This window comes from Astatotilapia calliptera, chromosome 3 (genome assembly GCF_964374335.1).
Source record: "Astatotilapia calliptera chromosome 3, fAstCal68.1, whole genome shotgun sequence".
NCBI classification, from domain to species: Eukaryota; Metazoa; Chordata; class Actinopteri; order Cichliformes; family Cichlidae; genus Astatotilapia; species Astatotilapia calliptera.
Window position 1 is genome coordinate 14,861,745 of NC_137424.1, and position 21,494 is coordinate 14,883,238.

The following is a 21,494-nucleotide window of genomic DNA, read 5'->3' on the forward strand; positions in this document are numbered from 1 at the left end:
ATCAACAAGTACAACTGAGATGTTTGCTGTAGTGGTGTGTTTGTTAAGAAGCATGCCAGCACACTGGTGAACTGACAGTCCCAGAATGCACCCGAGCCAGTGACTCGCCCCAGAACAAATGACATTAATTATCTAGAAAGACAACCGTGATCAAAGACTAAGTAGGAAACAAAAGATAAGGAAAGGTACTGTGGGGTAGGAAAGAAAGGCCAGAGCTGTGCAAAATGACCTCCAGCAGGGCACAAATATGCACGTCTGCTCAAACGGTCAGATACTGACTCCATGAGGGTGGTATGAGGGCTCGACGTCCACAGGTGGGGGTTGTGCTTACAGCCCAACACCGTGCAGGATGTTTGGCATTTGCCAGAGAACACCAAGCTTGGCAACTTTGCCACTGGCGGCCTGTGCTCTTCACAGATGAAAGCAGGTTCACACTGAGCACGTGTGACAGAGTCTGGAGACGCCGTGGAGAACCTTCTGCTGCCTGAGTTGGCAGATGCTCTAGTCCTGGAGTCTGGGAGGAGATCCATCAGGAGACCATCTGCCACTTCATCAGGAGCATGCCCAGGTGTTGTAGTGAGGTCATACAGGCATGTGGAGGCCACACAGACTACAGAGCCTCATTTTGACGTGTTTGAAGGACATTACATCAAACCAGATGAATGATTCTGTATTGCACTGATCAAGGAACCAACCCAATAGGAGCTAAAGGCATCCTCTTCACATTACTTAACATAGTGAGTTTATACTATGTTTAATGTGCATTTTCTTCATCAGTCTAGAACATAACATGTTAGCGCTCCCTGGTTCTTTTTGGAGACAGATCCTGAGACAGCAGGCAGCTTTGGAGAACTCATGCCAGCTGTGGTCATTAAGGAAAACTTTGATTTAATATTGATTTCATGACAACTATCCTCAGGCACATATTCCTGGATATATACAATGACACGAGTAGACACTAACCCCCAGCAGTCTGGTGCTATGACAGCATAACTAAGGGCTGACCTGAACCAGCCCCAACTATAAGCTCTATAAAGAAGTGAAGTCTTATGCCAACTCTTAAAAGTCTTGACCATGTCCACCTCCAAAACTCATAATGGACTTTGGAGGTGGACAGCTATCAAGCTCCTCACAGAGGAGCAGCTTGACAGCTAACAGCTCCCAATTTAGTTTAGTCCAAATACATGAATTCAAATTGAGGTGATAACTATTTATCAACAGTATGAATGTCTGTTCCCGTCCAACAAAGTTGTTACTACATACCATGTTGAGCAGGGCTTCCACTTGACTTTAACTTCTTTGTCCTGAAAAACATGATATAAACAAACAATTAATTCAGAAAGACATGCAGGTTGCATACAAAAAGGAGCCTACAAACATTTGTGTACTGTTGAATGGCTCAATATATTATACAGTTAGTTTACAAAAATATAAGAACCACTACAATGCTTGTACTGCCAGCATCGAGTGCATGTCAGCAAAGCAACACTGCTTACATTGTGGCTCACAAGCTCCACTCCTTTTCATCAAAACCAAAATTTTATCTACATTCTGTTTTTTACACTTTAAATCCCAGTTAGGTTAAATATTACCAGTAGCTTTTCAGATAAAACAGTAATAAAGTCCTAATGGTTTCATAAATCTTCATATTTTTTTTCATATAAGCATCGGGGACAAGGCTGTCTTGCAACTGTTGAGGTCACTAGTGTGCGCCCTATTTCTTCCAGGATCACTCTTCATTTGTAGGTTTTAGTGGACTCCTACTACTGTGAAGTGGTTTTCATGGGACAGGGGCTTGTATTCCAAGATCTGGGAGATTGTAGAAATGAGCTGTGATGCCCTTCTTGCCATCTTTCCAGAAATATCAGTGATCTGGAAGCTGTTAGGCTGACTTACAGCAGCAGCACTTTCTGCACCTGCAGAAACTCCAGGACACATTTACTAACAGTGTTTGTTGCTGTGTGTGCTGCAGCTGCAGCTTTGAATTTTTTTTGAGAGCTAATATTTTGGCTTTGGTGTCTTGTTATGAAATGTACAAGAGTAAGAGTGTTAGCATGTGTGTCAAAGCTACGTTTGACTGGGAAACTCAAAGCTCAATAACCTGTATCAACAACAATTCACTGCAGCCTGTGTAATATTTGATGCATCATAATTTATTCCAGTCTATCTTGCAAATACATGTTTGCGTTGCAATGTCATGCACAACACACACAACTATTAGAGCCTTAAGATCAAACCTGCGTCATTCTTTTGGTCCACTGCAGTGTAGCAGTCAAACAAGGAGAAGTGAAGTGGCCCCAAATGGCCAGGATAGAGATCAGAGGGTTAATGCGTAAAATGCATAAAAATATTATTGATTACAGGATAATACATTAATGTTAATATCAACAATAAGCTTTTTACTCTGAAGTTACAAGTATAAACAATGCTGTTACGTTTACACTTACATTTTTTACTATAAGTATGGAAACAAGTGAACAGCATTTTATAATAAGTTTAACTGGAATTCTGTACACTGAAAAACAAACAACAGATAAAAAACACAAACAAACAGCCAGTGCCTTCATCTGTCCATTAAATGTCAAACATCGCTTTGACCTGTAGTCTCTGCTCGTCAGCACATGCTTTTAAAAAGAGCTCCATGTCCTCTGCAAACTGAAAAACAAAGAGGAAGAAGTCCCTCTACACAAAAACACTGTGGATGACAGGCCAGGCAAACATCTATTGACCTGTTTGAATGCCTCCTCATCATGTGAGCCTTGAAGTTTTTTTGTAAGAAGACTAAGACCACAGTGAGGACGTTTCATTTTCATGGACTTTCCACAAGCAACAGTTTCATTTAGCACAGAGGGTGGAGCACATGAATGTTCTACCCAAGATTCAGGAAATGGTTTAGATGCTGGAGACGAGACATGGAGAGGGAGACGAGGCTCCACGGAGAGTTCAGTGGGGAGCAGTCCTGAATGCTGACATGACAATAATTGCCTTGCCATATCCCCACGCTGTATGACTGTCATGTTACAGAAGGGCAGTGAAAGTGCACCGGCACATCATTTTGTCTGTAAGAGAGAAAAAAAGAAAAAACATGTAATTTAAATGTAGTTGTATAGAATGCAGTCAGTTTATCTAACAATCAGATTGTACATATTAACAAAAATATCCAAGCCGTCCTCAATAATGAAAGCAAAATGGTGTGGATCACAAGAGCTGTCAGGAAATGTGGTGAACAGGAAAAATATTTAATGAAAACACTTTTTTCTCTCGCTGATGAATGAACTGAACTGTACAATGTGAAAAATAACTTTTAAGTCAACAAAGACCTGCAGAGGTGCTGAAAAGAAGTGCATATTTATGACTTTAACTATGAGGTATATTTAATACCAACATACCTTTGAAAGGCAAAGCACTTTGAATGTGTCCATTTATATGCTGCTCAATCTTTGCCCTGACAGCAGGGCTGAAAGTGGGGCACAGAGAGCAGTGAAACAGCCAACACGTGGTGCATTCCTGCAATTCTGGCCTGGAGGCAGAACTCCAATTTGATATTTGCATCTAAAACAGAGAGAAAAACAGATAAACACCATATACACATTTAAGTTCAGGTTTTAGCAGAAATAACACGTTACAGTTAGCATGTAAGAGATTTGGGAGAAAATTCTTTACAAAAACATAATTTACAAGAAACTTTTATTTGTGACATACGTATCTATTGACATATAAAAGACAACTGAACAAAGGCTAACTAACATCTTGGCAATAAAACAGAATAAATAGAGAATATTAGTATTTATACATATATAAAACTCTCTGTGACGACCTTTACAATGTTTTTGCAGGTGGAATGAGAGACATGAATAAAGTGCAATATGCAGTAAATGGAACAATGTGCATTGATGTTACAGATCGTGAAAAGTAGTGAAGTGAATTTGTTCATAACAAGCAAAAATCAAATACGTTTGAAACTGACCACTAAATGCTAACCAGAGGTGTCAAAAGTGCACATTCTTACTAAAGTTTAGATGCCTCGGGGGTCTGACCGTTGTTGTAGCGCTAACAAAGTGCCAACGTAATCAGTGTAAGCAAACTAGATGATTCCTACAATTATATAATTATTAACGGCAAATTTAGACATGAAAGACTCTGTAACAACCTTTACGATCCACTTGCAAGGTTTCCACAGTCGATGGCTGTATCCCAATTCAGGGTCTGCAGCCTTAAAGTTCGCAGCCTCAACGGTCCATGAACTCTGAACATCTGAACTCTGAAGCATGAACTCTGTGTCAAAGATTCAAGCTGCAGTTATTTATATTTCCTATCACCTTAAATCTTCACTCAAAGACAATATCTGTGACAGTGTGTATATAGATGTATCATATATAAGAGAGAAATATTGTTATTTTAATATGTTGGCATTACTAAATTTGGCTCAGTGCTTACATATATGTGTAAAAAGCAAATGTACGAGCTGTGATAACTGTGTCTGATACAATGAAGAGTAGACTGATATATGAAATATTCCTTTATTGGGTGAGAAAATCAGACCATGTCATAACTGCTTTAAGTCACACAGAATAGACATCAGAGCCTTAAACAGGCTGACTTCTGCTAAATGGGTCAAACTGGGCAGAAAGTCTACAAACACATAACATCCTTATAGAATATGATGTAACACTATAGATCAACTTAGCTCAGAATATATACAGCAAATAAACAATCACAGCAATATGATGCAACAAACACAGCAGTGCTACTGATCCAAAATACTCAAAGCTTCATAGAACTGAAACAAACATTTATTTTTAGCTCCATTCTGCTGCTGATACAGACTTTAGGTTTCTGAACATTAAACTTGTTGCTGCCTTTCATAGTGTGTAACTTGAAGGCCCTGAGTACTTTCTCCCACACTGGAAACACTGGGAGGATAAAATTATTTGAACATTACCTAATAAGACTGATTCAGGACAGACAGTTATGTTAAACTTTCCTAGCAGTCCTTCACAAACAGGGAACAGTCTGTCTATTCTCTCCATCTGTCAGCTGCTGCTGGCTCTTCCTCCTCCTCTTCCTCACACACTGCTGAGTTTGTCCTGGTGGATCATCAGGGCTGCAAAGCCTCACAGATGATGTGCAGCAGTGGGTCCCTCAGTCTGTCCTCACTCTGGACACTTGCAGTCGTCACACATGGAAATCAAATGTGTGATAAGCTGCAGGATTCAAACACAAGTGTGACTTATAAACACATGTTCATACTTTTATTCCACAATCAGAGAGAAAGAAACAGAGAGAGAGTGCAGGACCATAGCTGGACTCGCCATCGGGCATACCGGGCATTTGCCCGGTGGGCCGCTGGCGATTTTTTGCTTTTATGGGCCGATCGATTTTTTTTTTTTTGGGAAGGGTATAAATAATGAAAGGTGTTGGATTGGCCAATTGGTCATGATCGACTCTGGGCTGGACCAATTACAGCTACAGGACGACTTAGTCGGGGTTCCAAGCAGTCAGGAAATGTGACATCGTCAGACTGCAGGCCACGGATTGGCTTGTCAGTCGCGGCACTCAATGAGTCATGAGACGGTGTCTTTCACTAAAATCAAAACTGCAGTTTTTTAAAAACCCTGCAACAAGGCAAATAGCTGCACAACACCGTGGTTTCCAAGTGTGACAAAAAGCCACAGATACATCATTCACACATTCACACACTGGTGATGGCAGCTACATTGTAGCCACAGCTGCCCTGGGGCGCACTGACAGAACATTGCAGAACCTTCAGCACCTCGTATGAAAAATATTTGACTGTGTGCATGCTTTTAGCACTGTTTGGATTTGAGAAAATCTAAAATAAATCGAAATTTGCTTTTAGAAGTTGTTTTATAAAGTTCAGTGGTATATTATGCATACAATAGGACATCTATTTAGATTTACATCTTCCACAGAAAAAACTGCACATTACTGAAACTTAGTATACTGGACTTTGTTGTTGTCCCACACAGGTTCAATTTCGAGTGGTAGATGGCTCAGTGCTCAGTCAACCAAGATTTTATGATAGTGGGCACAATGAGATAGATAAGCTGCTTGTAAACAGTACTTTTATGCTCTCTTTTTCCATTTGGATAAGAAAGAAAGAACCAGGAAACAAAGGCAAACAAATAATCTGTGCCTTTATCCCAGATTCACATTATAGGAACAGCTGCTCAATGACCACTGTAGTCTTTGCTTACTGCACTTTTATCTAGATCTATGCAAAGTGATCCACTACACCTACTTTTACAGTTAAATCATTTTATGAGCACTGATGCCATTTTAATCTGAGTTTCTACTCAAATACAATCAGTAAAGAAAAACACAGTCTGTGACGTTTGTTTTGAAGGAAAAGGTATTCCCTGCAAATGTTTATCTGTGTGAGACTATTCAGAAAACAGTCATTTTGTTTTATAGGTGAGACACTTGGCCTCTTTTTTCCTTGTTCTACGTTTGTCTTTTGTCCGATTACTCTGGAACACAAGATGGAAAACTGATATTCTCATGTTAAAAATATAGAAAAAGGATTTTATCACCCATAAATGTTAACTTCTCATGCCTCTAAGCACAAGCAGGAGCAGAAGTGCCCTCTGCAGTTTGTGTGTGGAAGTGCAAAAGCTAACAGCACCTGGTTTTCCCAGGCGGTCTCCCATCCAAGTACTGACCAGGCCCGACCCTGCTTAGGTCACGATATCGGGCAAGCAGAGCTGAAGAGGAGGATGCAGGAGGCCTGTGTGTGTTCAGCAGCCTGCTGCATTGGAGTTTGCCTGGTAACAGATGACTCAAACAGCCCACACACCCGCTGGACGTGACCGCAAACATGCCCCCCTACACCTTTTACATAGCCCGGCTGCTCGAGTTCTTTTGCTGGTTTTTCCCGCGACCCCCCACCTTCTTCAAATCCAACAAAAGTGGTATCAAACGTTTATGCTACGTTTGTGCTGTAAAAATTTTTGTTTGTGCTGCTATCATTTTAAAGATATTCAAGAAAATTTCTAGAGGTCCCCAGAGGTCAACCAGCCCCCCCACATTAATTAAATCAAACAAAACTGGTGTCAATCAACTGTGCTACGCTTGTGCTGGTTTGTGCTGCTAAAATTCTCGTTTCTGCTGCTTCTGTTTTAAAGATATTAACGAAAATGTAAAGGTCAAAAGGTCTCTTCAGTATCCTTCCTGATGGCAGCAAACTGAAGACGCTGTTGAAGAGATGAGTGGAGTCACCTGTAATGAAGAGGACCTTTCGAATGAGGCAGGCACAGTAGATCTCCTGGGGAGGGAGGCAAGAGAGGACCCTGCAATCCTCTCCACTGCTCTCACTACCCGTTGTCATATTTTTCCTGCAGGACCCAGTGCAGGAGTCATACCACACAGTGATGCAGTTGGTGAGGATACTTTCAATGGTGCTCTTTAGAAGGTGCTCATAGTGGGGGTTGAATCTCTTGTCAGCAGAGTGAAGAGAATTGTTATGTGCATTATTATTCAGCCCCCTTTGGTCTGAGTGCAGTCAGTTGCCCATAGACATTGCCTGATGAGTGCTAATGACTAAATAGAGTGCACCTGTGTGTAATGTAATGTCAGTACAAATACAGCTGCTCTGTGACGGCCTCAGAGGTTGTCTCAGAGAATACTGGGAGCAGCAACACCATGAAGTCCAAAGAAACACTCTGATGGACGTGTGGACAGCAATGCTGCCTTGAACAGTACCGATGTTTCAGGGCTGGGTGACGTTGTTGGGTGGGACATCTACATCCTGACATATCAAGGTTACTTTATTTTTAGGTCAATTTGCTTTACAGAAAAATAATAGCATTTGTCATCAAGATATTTATATGACTGCACTTGCTCAGGTTTGTCCGGATTTCAAACTGTTCTAAAAGTCTTTTGATTCAAATCTGGGGCTGTGTTATTGAAAGAAGCAGAGAAATCGATGAACTGAAGTCCTTTACTCTCTACATGTTTGACAATCAGGTGAAGTAGAATCAAAAGCACGTCCTCCACTCCTCTATTGGGCTTATGTGCAATCTGCATTGAATCAAGCTGAAGTTCAGTGTCTTCCATAATCACATTTCTGATGATTTTTTCAAAGACTGAGGTGAGGGCAGCAGGCCTGAAGTCGTTTAGAACTTTTGGACGACTAGATTTAGGACCAGGAACCACAACAGCTTCTTTCCAAAGAGAGGGCATGAACGATTTATTCAGAATAACCTAAAATATAGGACTGAGTTGTCTGTGATGGTTCTCAGCAGAGGTGGGACCAAGTCATTGTTTTGCAAGTCTCAAGTAAGTCTCAAGTCTTTATCCTCAAGTCTCAAGTCAAGTCTCAAGTAATGTCAGGCAAGTCAGAGTCGAGTCTCAAGTCACTGGTGTAAAAGTCCGAGTCAAGTCACAAGTCTGAAACTTTGAATTTCAAGTCCTTTCGAGTCTTTAAAAAAAAACAACGAAAAAATAATGTTGCAGTTATGCTAAATGTAAATATTAGACCATGTAATTTTAAAATCTGTGTTTTTCTCAACACATGACAAAATAGTGAACTTAGAAAATATACACAAATTGTGAAATTGCACCTCTTTAAAATGCAGCTCAATTAAACTTAGCTCCAAGAATAATTTTCACCGACAGTTCTGAGATAAGCTGCATGTTATTCTTGGATGCGCTTGTAGGACCGGCTTTAAAATCGCATGACAAAAATATCATACACATTAAAAAAAAACTGCATCACCAACGTAGCCTGGACAACATTTGCTAGTTAGATGAAGTCAGCTATCTCATCTTAGCATATTTATATGCATATTTATAATCATACGCTTCTTGGAGTGAGTGCATACACTCATGAAGTTTAGTAACTTCAGGTCACTGCAACAAGCCCAGGTACAGTTTACCGACGGATGGGTACAGGACCTTGAACTGCACCGTGTAGAACAAAAGACCATCGTACGTATCATAAGTTTACCAGTCTCACAAATTGTCGTCATAAATACACATTCCTTAACCGTTTATTAATAGGACCTTTGAGCTCAACGGTAATTAATTAGTAGTGGAAATAATTTCTGGTAGCGTTACAGAAATGTAGCAGTGACAACAATATTGTATGCTGTAATCACCGCGCGGATAGGAGGCGGCTGGCTTGACCGCGGCTCACAAATGACGGCTCACTTTACCGCAGTCTGTAATCGCACTGGGCAATTAGTGATACAAAAAACCTGTTTTATCCTGTGAATAAAAGTATGTGTTTTTGTCAATGTACCATAATAACAGAAGCGAAACGCAATATTGTGTCAGGACAATTCACTATTTATGCACAATAAATAAAGGAGCATAGCGCGACAATTTCTGTTCAGCGCCAGACTTGCTTGTAACCTATATCACTAATTATGTTATGAAAATGACGTATTAACTACTAAAAAACACTGACCTTCGTGTAAATGCTTGGAGCAGACTAACCTGTGAGCTGGAGGGTTCTTGGACGTTATATTTGGTCTTTGAATGGCTGCAATCCAGGCCATCCAGTCGCGTCTTTGTTACTTCGGAAACATGGCTCGAACAATTTCTCTTCAACGACGTAATCCGATAACAACCGATCTCTTTACCCGTCGGCTTCCCGTGGCTGTCATGCGACCGGCTATTGCAGTTAATAATACAACGGCTTCTTGCCATTTTTGTGTTTCTTTTTATCGCTGTTTAACTGATTTTAATTGAAAGCCTGCGTGCGCTAGTACCGATTGCCACGAGTTCCCAGAATCCTTTGCGGTTCTACCCGTGAATGACGTCACATTTTCAATCTCTATATAATATGCGTGTTAAATTTTATATTTGGGGTAAAATATCAAGTCTTTTCAAGTAAACCGGTTCAAGTCCAATTCAAGTCCCAAGTCATTGGTGTAAAAGTCCAAGTCAAGTCACAAGTCTTAGAACATTTTTTCAAGTCAAGTCTAAAGTCATAAAATTAATGACTCGAGTCTGACTCGAGTCCAAGTCATGTGACTCGAGTCCACACCTCTGGTTCTCAGTCATCCAGGTCATTGTAGACTAAGGAGCTTGCAAAGAAAAGCGTCTGGACTTCTTTGAGTTGCTTGAAGACGTTTCACCTCTCATCTGAGAAGCTTCTTCAGTTCTAAGGTCAGTTGGTGGGGAGTCCCAGATTTAAACCCAGTGGGAGTTTCCCCCCAAAGAGGGACAAAGGACCCCCTGATGATCCTCTACGTAATCACATGAGCCAAGGTGTGAAAGCGGGTGGGGGTCCTAATCAGCCAGGGTTTCGGGTGAGCTCATTGTGAAACCTGGCCCCACCCTATCATGTGATTTCCTGAGGTCAGATGGCCCAGGATGTGAGTGGGCGTTAAGGTGTCTGGGGAGGGAACTCAAAACTGGATTATAGATTATTTATATTATATATTGATATTATTTATCTGAATATTTATTTATCATAACTCTGTTTCTACACTCACTTTATATGAGTGCTTGTTGTTTCTTGTATATTTGCTGCTATGACAACTCAGTTTCCCTCCTGGATTAATAAAGTTTCTCTGATTCTGAAATACAGTGAGCCATTATATTTGTAGTTTCTAACTAACAATATAAAGGCTCTGCAACCGATAGTGCCACAGCACGTCCCACTGGCAGCTGAAGGAGCTTTTATACAAAGGACTTTGTAATTGAAGCTTTATTTATACAGGTCGGCTCATTGAGACTCAATGTCTCATTTACAAGAGAGACCTGTTCCAGACACACATATTAAAATTACAACAATAAGAGAAAAGTTTGTGTAATGTACTCAGTCACATTAAAAACGAGAACAAGTTCCCAGAGATGGTTTCACAAAAACATGTGTACGTCTTTTGAAGTCTGCAAGTGAAATCAACGGAGAGCCTTAAATCCTTCGGTTATGTTTTCCATGAAGACGGAGCAGAAAAGGAGAACGCCTTCTTCCCAAGCTCTGCATGAACTGATGGAACAGTGGATGTAATGATGTCCTGAGACTGCAGGCTGTGACTAAACTGTTTGCCTAACATGTACTCTGATGAATAGGAGGCAGTAACCCAGAAACAGATTGATAGATAAAATGATACTAATGGACCATCCTGTGTAAGACCAATGAGGACCAGTTAACCAGAGAACACAGAGTATAGTGGTGTTCTTCTGTTGTAGAGAAAGATTAAAAATATAAGACACTGGCTCAGCTATGATATTTGCAGCCAAGTGCAAGAAGGAAGGAGAACGATTGTGAGGACGAGTTTCTGGTGTTGGGGCTATTCAAAGCCTTACAAACCTCTTCTACTGTGACAGGTGTGAAGGAAAAGGTATCAGTAAGCAGGAACTACGAGCAGAGTTGTGTGCAAGAGGTTTACCATCAGATACTGTGCTGAACAAAGAGCAAGAAGCAACAAAGTGTTTGTTAAAGCAACATTTCAGTTTTGTGTGACACAGGAGTGGAGTCGATATTTAAGTGAGGAGGAAGCTCTGAGGAGTCACAGCTGGCAGAGACACTTTATAGTTTGCCAAAACCTCCTACGGTCGTTTGGACTGTCAGTCGTTAAAGTAAAAAATAGTTACATCTTGATGATGGAGGCAGTAATCCGATTACACAGCTAATGAAAACGTAGCCAATCAGCATCAGAGCCAGACTTCCTGCCCAGGCCTGGTTTCTCTCATGTAGGAGATCGGCCGGTACTGAACCAAACCAGGCCTGTCCCGACCTTTCACCCTGACCTGGCAAAAAGGGGCGTGTCTGTCCACAAAGTAGACACAACTCTCCTGTAAATGTTCCCAAACTGACATTGTCAGCCTGTTTAATACGACCCCAGTTCAAACTGATGCGGGCTCGGAGCGTGAGATTTTAGTGTTTCTCACAGCACCAACTATGCAGTGATCACTCAGGTCGTTGGCAAAAACTGCAGATGTGGAAAACTTACGCAGCATATTAGTTAAAAAAGGTCAATAAGAGCAGATTTATCTGGGTGTTTAGGATCAAGGCGTGTGAGGCTTTAAATAATTTGAGTTAGTTTTAAAAACAAGCAGCGTGCCTTAAAATCATCAGACACAGAAGAAAGCCAGTCCCAATGAAAATCATCCATCTGAAAGACGTCATTAAAATGCAGCTCAGATAAAAGTTGAACCAGAGACGGTGATGTGCTGGGGGAAGCAGGTGGAGGCTGATAGCAGCCAACAACAGTCTGATTTCCAAACAGATCAATAGTTAAGGCCAAGATTTCAAATGGCTGAGGTGCAGATGGAGAGAACAAGACTTGAGCAGCAAGACAGAGCTTCACATAAACTTCCAGACCTCCGCCTTTTCTGGGACAGTCTGAGAGCTAAATGTTAAATCCATCAGTTGCTACGTTTTTATCCAGTAAAGATTTGGAAAGTCTCAGAAACAACAACGATACCAGCACCGCTTGAACAGCCCAGATTCCAATCATATCCATGTTAGGAAGCACACGACGTGATGCACGTGTAACCCAGACAGTTTTTACCATCTGTTGGTGTTTCACATTCAGCCAGAGGCCCAGGGTTAGGTTGGATACCAGACAATAATAAAAGCATCGTTATTAGACTCTAGAGCTCGTTTATAGCTGACACCACATGTAGAGTTTAAGTTCACACAGAGACGATGACATTTTTCTAAAACCAGCAAACAATAAACAAGAAATGTAACAAGAGTTTCAGAAGAAGCTGTTTTACAGAGAAATGATTCCCTGAAGACAAAATTATTATTATCATCTTTATTTCTCCAGGTGAAAATTTAATTGAGATTAAAAATGTTGTTTTCAAGAGAGACCTGGCATCATGGCAGCAAGAGTCAGAAATACATCATAATTCAAACAAATACAAAATAGGAAAAACATCCTACATAAACTTCATAAAGTTTCATTAACAGACTTTGAACAATGGACTTCAAACTTCCCCCCAAAACAACAGAAACACATTTGAAGATAATGAATGACATTTATCCCTCTAAAGAAGGACTTAGACTACGATTTAATATGAATGAGAACATGTTCATAAATGGATGCAACCAAAGATTTCATCAATCCCTGATTTAGAGACAACAGAACATTTGGTTTGATTTCACAAGATAAGAATGACGACTGAGTTGGAAGATTGTTTTACGTTTAGTCAAATCTTTCATACATAAAGTCGGATTACAAAATCATCCCCTAAGTTTGTTGTTTTATTCAAGGAATTGAAATTATAGAGAAAATCTGTGAAATGACTTAAAGAAAACAAACCACAAAAACTCTATGATGCTCTAAACCCCCTGGTTTAGGTCGGACACCTTTCTGATGATGAGTGCATCTAACATTTCCTCAGAAGTCAATGTGCCATATGATTGCATTAGCAATAAATTACACACTATATAGAACCACTTCATAGGATTATATTTGTGCGCAGATGTTTGCAGCTATCAGCGAATATTTATCAGCTATTTTGAAACAAAGAAAGACTTTTTATCCATAACAGCAAATGAACTGTACAACAGAAAATACAAATGCTATTTATGGTCTCCTCACAACAATGATAAGAAAAATAAACTGGGCCAATATGTCATGTTTCTTAATACAGAGACACACATGTTAATGTGATCTCTGGTCTCCTCTGAGTGGGAGTTATTATAACTGACTGTAAAAAGTCAGCACAAGGAAAATAAACTGCACCTAAACTTGGTTTATATCTGACCCAGACAGACTGCAGGTCATAACTTCTTACCTGAAGTTCAGTTCACCTGACACTCGGACCGGCAGCCGCCTCGGGTCTCTGCTCCTCCTGCCTCCCCTTTCCCTCATCCACCTGCTGCCTCTGTGGAAGCTCCGCCAAAGCCACCACCAAACAACTGACTTATTTTTACACATCGACCAGCATCCGGCCAATCCGCCATCTTTCATTGTTTATACCGTTACAAAAAAATAAAAAAACATCATCAGCCCATAAAAATGAAAAATCACCATCAGTATGCCCGATGGCCAGTCCAGCTATGGTCGTGCCATCAGTTAACCCTTCACGTGGCAGCTGTGACACGCGTGCCCAGGGTTGCCGACCCCTGCTCTAAAGCATCTGATTTGGATTCCTGAGATCAAATATATTTTCCTTTGTGTTTGTTTTCTTCACATTTGTGGCTTTAATGTAGTGTTACATCCTGTTTGTTTGCTTCCATCTGTATACATGTCCAGATTCACTGTTATGTTTCTATTCTTACATTGCTGTGTGATCACTGTTCCCTCTGCTGACTGATGTGACCTTTTGTATCTCACACTGATACTTGTCATATTTGTATCTGCGCCTAAAAGATAAAAAGTTTTCCATGCTAAAACACAGCTCCACCTCCTGCAGTTCTCCCTCTGAACCACTAGATGTCTCTGTTATCTAAATGAAGACGTGCAGCACAGCAACCACAGCAGCGCTCAGATCACACGTGTCCTGTTATTATGTATAAAAGCATGAAACAGGTGAGACAGGTGGGATCAATATTAATGTTGTGGAAATATATGAAAAAGCAACAGAAGAGTGAAAACATTTCGTGTTTCTAGAAAGATCTTTCAGCTCATAGCTGCTCACAGACTGTATTTACAAGTGACATACTGCAACTCTACAGTACATCTACAGTATATATCAAATATATTCTGTATTCAAATCTATTGAGTGATGTTTGAAAGTCTTTCCAGGTGAGTTTGATCCAGGAGGGTCTGAAGCCAGAGTCAGACAGAGACTGTGCAGAGACTGTAGAAGGACAGAGCAGCAGCAGAGCAGTCCAGATACACTGATGATCCTCTGTCAGATCCAGAGGGACACACAGGGATGATGCTGGACTCTACATTGTGTCTGACAGTGGAGCTGTTCTCAGAGCAGTTCACTCTGCAGCACTGACAGTCATCTGCACTTCTTCTCATTCCTCTGTCAGTCACTGCTGGATGAAGCTCTCCTCTCCACCTCCCAGTAACATGGCCCAGTCAGAGTGTCTCTACACACAAGCTGCTGCTGCTTCAACCTCTCTGGATCATCAGGACACAGCTCCTCCTCTCTCAGCACACACACCGTCCTGTTTACCATCATAGCCTCCACCTGCAGAGAGAAGAAGGAAGAGCAGAGGAGATAAACGAGTGTTTCCAGAGACTCTTCATCAGCTGTCAGTCAGTGATGCAGCACATCCAGTATAAAGAGCAGCAGGGACTTCAGTGCTGGGACTGTACTAGGACTCATTGTTGCTTCACTTTTTCTAATCTTTGGATTTTTATTGAAGTTGATGAAAATGTTTTTCCCTCCTAGTTTGAGTTTGGACTTTCATTCATTAGAAGAACCTTGGTGTGTCCACTCTGAGCTCTGTAGGAACCCCAACAACAAGCCCAACAATCCAGATGGACGGTTCCAGCTGTTAACTGGAGGAATTCCATCCAAACATCTGCTCTCACTAAATTCTTCCTCACCTACAGACTGTGTTCTTCACTGCTTTAAACTTGGAAATGAATGCAGTCATTGGTCTGCGTGCTGCTTTGTTCAGAGAGCTGATTGGCTGTTGACACTGTTTGATCAGAGCGTGTCAGCCGTTACCATGGTGACCATAAAGGTCAGAAACAGGAAGTGTTTGTGTCCAATCCTGAAGCCTGTCACCATTCTCCTCTCACAGCTTCACTGAGAAGCTGCAGCTTTACAGGAAACACTGGATCTTTGTTTCATACTGACTGTGTTTAGTACAATACTGCTGACAGCACCACCCACTCACTCCATCACTCTACTTACAGCAGAGTCTTCAGTCTGTAGTCTGGACTCTGCTGAAGATCAGACAGCTGCTTCACATCTGGATCCTTCAGGTTGTTTCCGTACAGGTGCAGCTGTCTCAGATGGGAGGGGTTGGACTTCAGCGCTGCTGCCAGATAATCACAGCTGATCTTTGACAAACCACAGTCGATCAATCTGTATAAAGAATGAAAGATGTAAGTTTATTAGACAAAGTGTGAGCTTGAAATCATTCAGTGTTTCATCATCTGTTCAGAGCTGAAGAAGGTTCAGAATGTAGAAGTTTAGAAAATGGAAACTCCAAACAGCTGAAGCCAACAGGAAGCAGCTTCAAACAGGAAACTGTGCAGAGTTTCAGACTATATGTCCTGATGCAGCCAGTTGGATTTTGGAGATTTGAATCTCTGTTCCGTGACTAAGTCCTTGAATCATTTCTTCCAGTTGGTCCAACAAGACAGACTAAGTGTTGGACATGTGTTGTGGCTCCATTAGGGGAGCTTCTAAATGTGATGTGATGGCCCCTCTGGGTCTGTCAGGTCACAGGACTGAAGAGAGCTCAAACTGGGCACACAGTTGTTCCAGTCTGGACCAAAGACTCTATACTGGGACTGAGGGACTGCTTTGACTGCACCCACTGGGACTTTTTAAAGGCTCATGTTCTCACTTAGATCATCGATTTCTACTTACATTTCTTTCTGGGAAAAATGGGGATTACTTTGGAAACAGGAAGTATTTTCCCCAATAAGCAGCCCTGGATGAGTAAATCACTCCAACATGTTCTCAGGCAGAAGAAGCTGTCTTGTTATGAGGGAGAGAAGAAAAAGATTGAGGCACAGAAACTTGTTGAAAGAGAGATAAAGCAGCTAAAATCAGGTGTAAAAGTAAAGCAGAGGATGAGCTGAATAAAGGACACTCAAGGCTGGCTTGGAAATGAATGAAGTCCATGGTGGGGATGCAGAACAAGGAGCAAAGATGAATGTGATGCTGAATCAGCAGAAGACTTGGACTCATTTGATTCCAGCTTTGATATCATTGATTTCAATGAAGAGCTTTGTGATTGTAGCAAAGGGCTGGTAGCTCTGAGAGTCCCACTGATGAGGTGTTTGTGTGGAAATCTCTTAGTGGGACCAAAGAGAGAAAAAGCCCTGGTCCTGATGCTGTGGGAGGGAAATGATTGAAGTGTGCTGTGAGGAACTGACTGGGAGATCTTCACACATTTTCCAGTCCTCCTTGGAACAACAGGAAGTTCCCAGCATATGGAAACAAAGGTTAAGTGTCCTATGGCACTCAGTGATGATGGTGCTGTGGCCCCACCACCTCCACCTCTTTGTAAAGGAACTAACTGTAATCTGAAGCTTCAAATGGAACTAAGACTTCCTCCACTAGGTGGCAGTGTCTGATGAGAAAGTGTTAGTGGAGCTGGCCTGGAGTCAGAAACAGGAAGATGCAGGATTTGGGCTGAAATGGGGGAAAGTGGTTCGCACTAGTGCCTTAAAGCAAGAAGGTTGTAGGTTGAAGCTAGTTGGCCTTTCTGTGGAGGTTGGATGTTCTCCCACAGTCCAATGAAATGCTGCTTAGGTTCATTGGTGCTTCTAAATTGGCTGTAGGTGTGGATGTGAGAGAGTGCTTCTCTGTCTCTCTCTGTTGGCCCTGTGATGGACTGCTCACCTGTGCAGGTGGACCACGCCTCTTGCCCTATGACAGCTAGGGCACAGGCTGCAGCCCTGTGAGCCTAAGCTGAATAAACAGTTAGCAAAAATGATCCATAGATGGCCTGAAATCCCCCAGTTAGCAGTTTGGTAGATAGCTATGACATGCTAATCCCATCCAGCAGCTGTATTCTACCTGTAAGCTGATCCCTGCTGAGCCAAAGCACTTTTTCATATACAAATTACAACCTTTAATAGAAACCTATTGGTCAGCATCTTATTAGCCTGCTGTTAGCTTCATTCCACAGAAAACTGAGAGAAACTAACAGAGTTGATAAAGAATAAAGAGAAATGTGCTGATTTAAAGCCTTTGAAGTGCTTCAGATGATCTCTGTCCACTTCTGTCCACTCATTCATTCATGTAAGCTTTCTAATGCAGCTTTGATCTTCACAGTCTGCTTCATGAAACTCATTCTAACCCTGAATGTCAGAGTGTTCCTCCTTCTCTTTCCCATCATTCATGCTGGCAGTGGAGGAGATTTGGATGTTGGACTGTGTTTTGGATGATGTGTGTATGTTTGTGTTGGACTGCTGTCTGTAAAGCAAACGCACATTTTGCTTTGGATTTCAGTGTCAGACAGACTTTAAGGTGGAATGAAGAGTTGGAGAGTTTCACAGTGAATTATCCAGTGGAGGATTTTTCTTCTTCTTTGAAGGTTTGAAATGTGAACATTGTTCTGCTGCAGTCAATGGACTAAACCAGAGAAGAAGAAAACAGACTTTACCATGAAGATCCTCAGTGTGGATCAGTATAATATCAGCCTGATGTCTGCAGTTTAGTGTCAGCACAACTTTCACATCATATTCATCTCAGCACAACTAAAACATGCTGACTGACCTCAGAGTTTCAAGTCCACATCCTGGACTCTCCAGGAAACCACACAGATGCTTCACTCCTGAATCCTGCAGGTTGTAGTTCCAGCTCAGGTCCAGCTGTCTCAGATGGGAGGGGTTGGACTTCAGTGCTGCTGCCAGATAATCACAGCTGATCTTTGACAAACCACAGTAACTCAATCTGTATAAAGAATGAAAGATGTAAGTTTATTAGACAAAGTGTGAGCTTGAAATCATTCAGTGTTTCATCATCTGTTCAGGGCTGAAGAAGGTTCAGAATGTAGAAGTTTAGAAAATGGAAACTCCAAACAGCTGACAGAGTTCATACGCCTTTGTCAGGGTCAAATTCAAGCAAGACCATGTGAAAATTAAAACACATCATCCTAGGTGAACTTAAACACCTTTGTTCCCCTTTTGTTAAGACATAGAAAAGTACACCACACAAAAATACTGCAAAAGGAAACGGTCGCCTTATATACATAGTGTATAAACTCAAAATGCACATTTCACTTCAAATTAAGATTAAGGCTTTGAACAGATCACATAGTTCAGTTCAACATATAAGACTTTAAGAATGCACAAGCATCTACTTAAAATCTATTTAATTTATCATCCATGATATTATTTTGTACAATTCCAATGTATTTTGTTCATCTCCCTTAAATAAACAGGCAGTCTTAAAGTATGAAATATTCATATACAAACACATATAAATGTGTGTACTGTCTCAGTGGCTGATAGTACCCCACAGGCCTCAGTGTGAGCTTGAAGACATTTATAATGTTTAAGTAGTTTAATGTGCAGGTGCTGACGATAAACACATTTTGAATGAAAGCCGGGGAACTTTGGTAGCACAGAAACAAGTGGCTATTCTTTGTGACTATATGGATCACTCACAATACCATTATTTCACACAAAGGCACCAAATTAATACTCAAAAAAGCTGCAGCAATACACACAAATATAAACAGTACTTGGTGACAACTTTGCTTTTAGCCTTTAACCCTTCTTGACTACTTTTGATGTGGCCTCTATATTTTACCTTTAAAAACAATTTATCTTGCCAATCTGTTATTTTCTCATTTTGACCAACTGTATCAGCACAATTTATCTAAATTCAGACAAAATTTAAAATACAAGTAGAAAGTGATATTTTGACTGTAAAAACCACACACATGTTTAACGAATCATCTTCATAACTTGAAATGCAAATAGAGATTGTACATTTTTAAAAATACGCACACGTTTTGCAAACAACAAAGTTATATGGTACTATTTACCAAAAAATGCAGCCAAGGCTCAGACGTTTTTCATATAATCATTTCAAACTATTTACAGAACAATCAGGTGTCAAACAATAGTTTGTGTCACTCTAACACATATGAGAACAGCACAGGGATAAACCTGCAGGTCTGACAGCAGGTGTGTCACTCAGCGTTTACACTGCAATCTGCCTTTGTTGGCTTTAAGGCAGCAACTGTGACGATCACTAGTAGAACTGACACACAAAACAAAACAACAGCTACACACTAAATACACAAGACAACAAACTAACTTGAGACCAAACACGGTAAACGTCACAAATCTCTCACGTATCAAAACTCTCTCTCTCTTTCGCTCACTCGCTCTCTCTTGCCGGTCACTCCTAAAACTTCCCCCTTTTGCTAAACAACCAAATGTCATGTTTCCATATCATTTTTGATTGGTCGACATGGTACATTTTCCCACCTATAGGGCTTTGGAGCGTGATGTCACGGGAGATGGGCCATGCCCCCTTCCGCCATGACAGTAGGCCAGCCAAAGGATACCATTTCAGCTATGGATCGTACGTGTTGTGTTGTCGGTTGCAACGTTAGATCACACGATCGTGAAGGCAAGAAGCTGGATAACGGGCTCTCTTTTCATCGTTTTCCATCCTGGAGGCAACGTGAGGGATCCCATGTATCCGATATTACTAAACAAAGACGTCAGGCTTGGATTGCAGCGGTGAGACGAGCGGATATCGAGTTCTCTGCAATCCCCAGCTTTTTGTTGGTTTGCTCACGGCATTTTCTTTCCGGTGAGTTCTAAATTAATTCATATCACTCTTGAAAGGCTTTTAGTGTTATTTTCAATGTGCTGAGGTCATAGATAATGAGATAAAACATGCTAATGTGTGATGCTGCAGAACCACATCATGTCGACTGAGTAGCTTATGATTTGGCATTATTGCAGGCAAACCAGCATATGAATAGAGCTGTCACTTCAGAGTAGAGCTGGGCGATATGAGATTTTTTCATATCACGATATGTTTTTTTCATTTCAGGCGATAACGATATCTATCACGATATAAGGCAAATAACTATATTTGTAAGATTTAAATGTGCCGTTGCTCACAAGTAAAATGTGAAATAATCAGCAGCTTGTTTTTATTTAAATATTTATTTCCCATAATAAGTTCAACAGGGTAGATGTACTTAAGGAACATGAGACTTTTTCAGATAAATAAAGGCAAATATTGCAAACTACACAAAAGGCAGCCGCTAAAGCGTTTAAGTTTCAAAATAGAACAAATGAAACAGACTAAATTGTCAATTCCACTTAGAAACAAAATATTAATTCTAAAAATAAATCTTAGTTTGTTTTACAGAAGAACAGACAAAACTGACTAACTTTTGTCAATATCAAATAAACTGAGAACTAAAAGGAAATTCTCAATCTCTCCTTGTTGTATAGCTGAGCTTTTCAAACAGTTTTAACAGTTACTTTAGTCTGACAAAAGCCGAATGACGAATCAGCGCTTCCAGTCAGAGACTGAGGCTACGTCCACACGTACACGGGTATTTTTGAAAACGGAGATTTTCCGTTTTCGTTTTAAAAAATAATCCCGTCCACACATAAAGGCAGAAATGAAGGAAAACGCTGCCATGAACATGCCAAAGCAGCAGGTGGCGCTAGATTCCTAACCGTGCAGAAATGTTGGCCAATCAGAAGTCTAGAAGCCTCGGTGGGAAAAAGTAAACAAAGCTGGGGCATAGAAGCAGAACCGAGTCGTATGTGTGGAGGGACAGTAACTGTGTGTATATGTAAGCATTTAAACACTGCAGAGAGTAGAATTAACAGTAACAGTATTGTAGAAATTCATTTCACCGAAACAATAACGTGGCGCACAGTGTGACGCATGCACCGGTTTATTGTATTTCCAGACTTGCTTTCGGCACAATTTAC

General features: G+C 41.0%; 1 protein-coding gene across 1 annotated transcript in view; it reads right to left on the reverse strand.

Moving 5' to 3' along the window:
• Positions 1-21,494, reverse strand: part of LOC145419284 (ribonuclease inhibitor-like) — a 166,033-nt gene that overhangs the window by 17,571 nt on the left and 126,968 nt on the right. Inside the window, exon 3 of the mRNA XM_080294908.1 lies at positions 18,292-18,468. Coding sequence (XP_080151034.1) covers positions 18,292-18,468 — 177 coding nt within the window. The remainder of the gene's footprint in view (positions 1-18,291; positions 18,469-21,494) is intronic.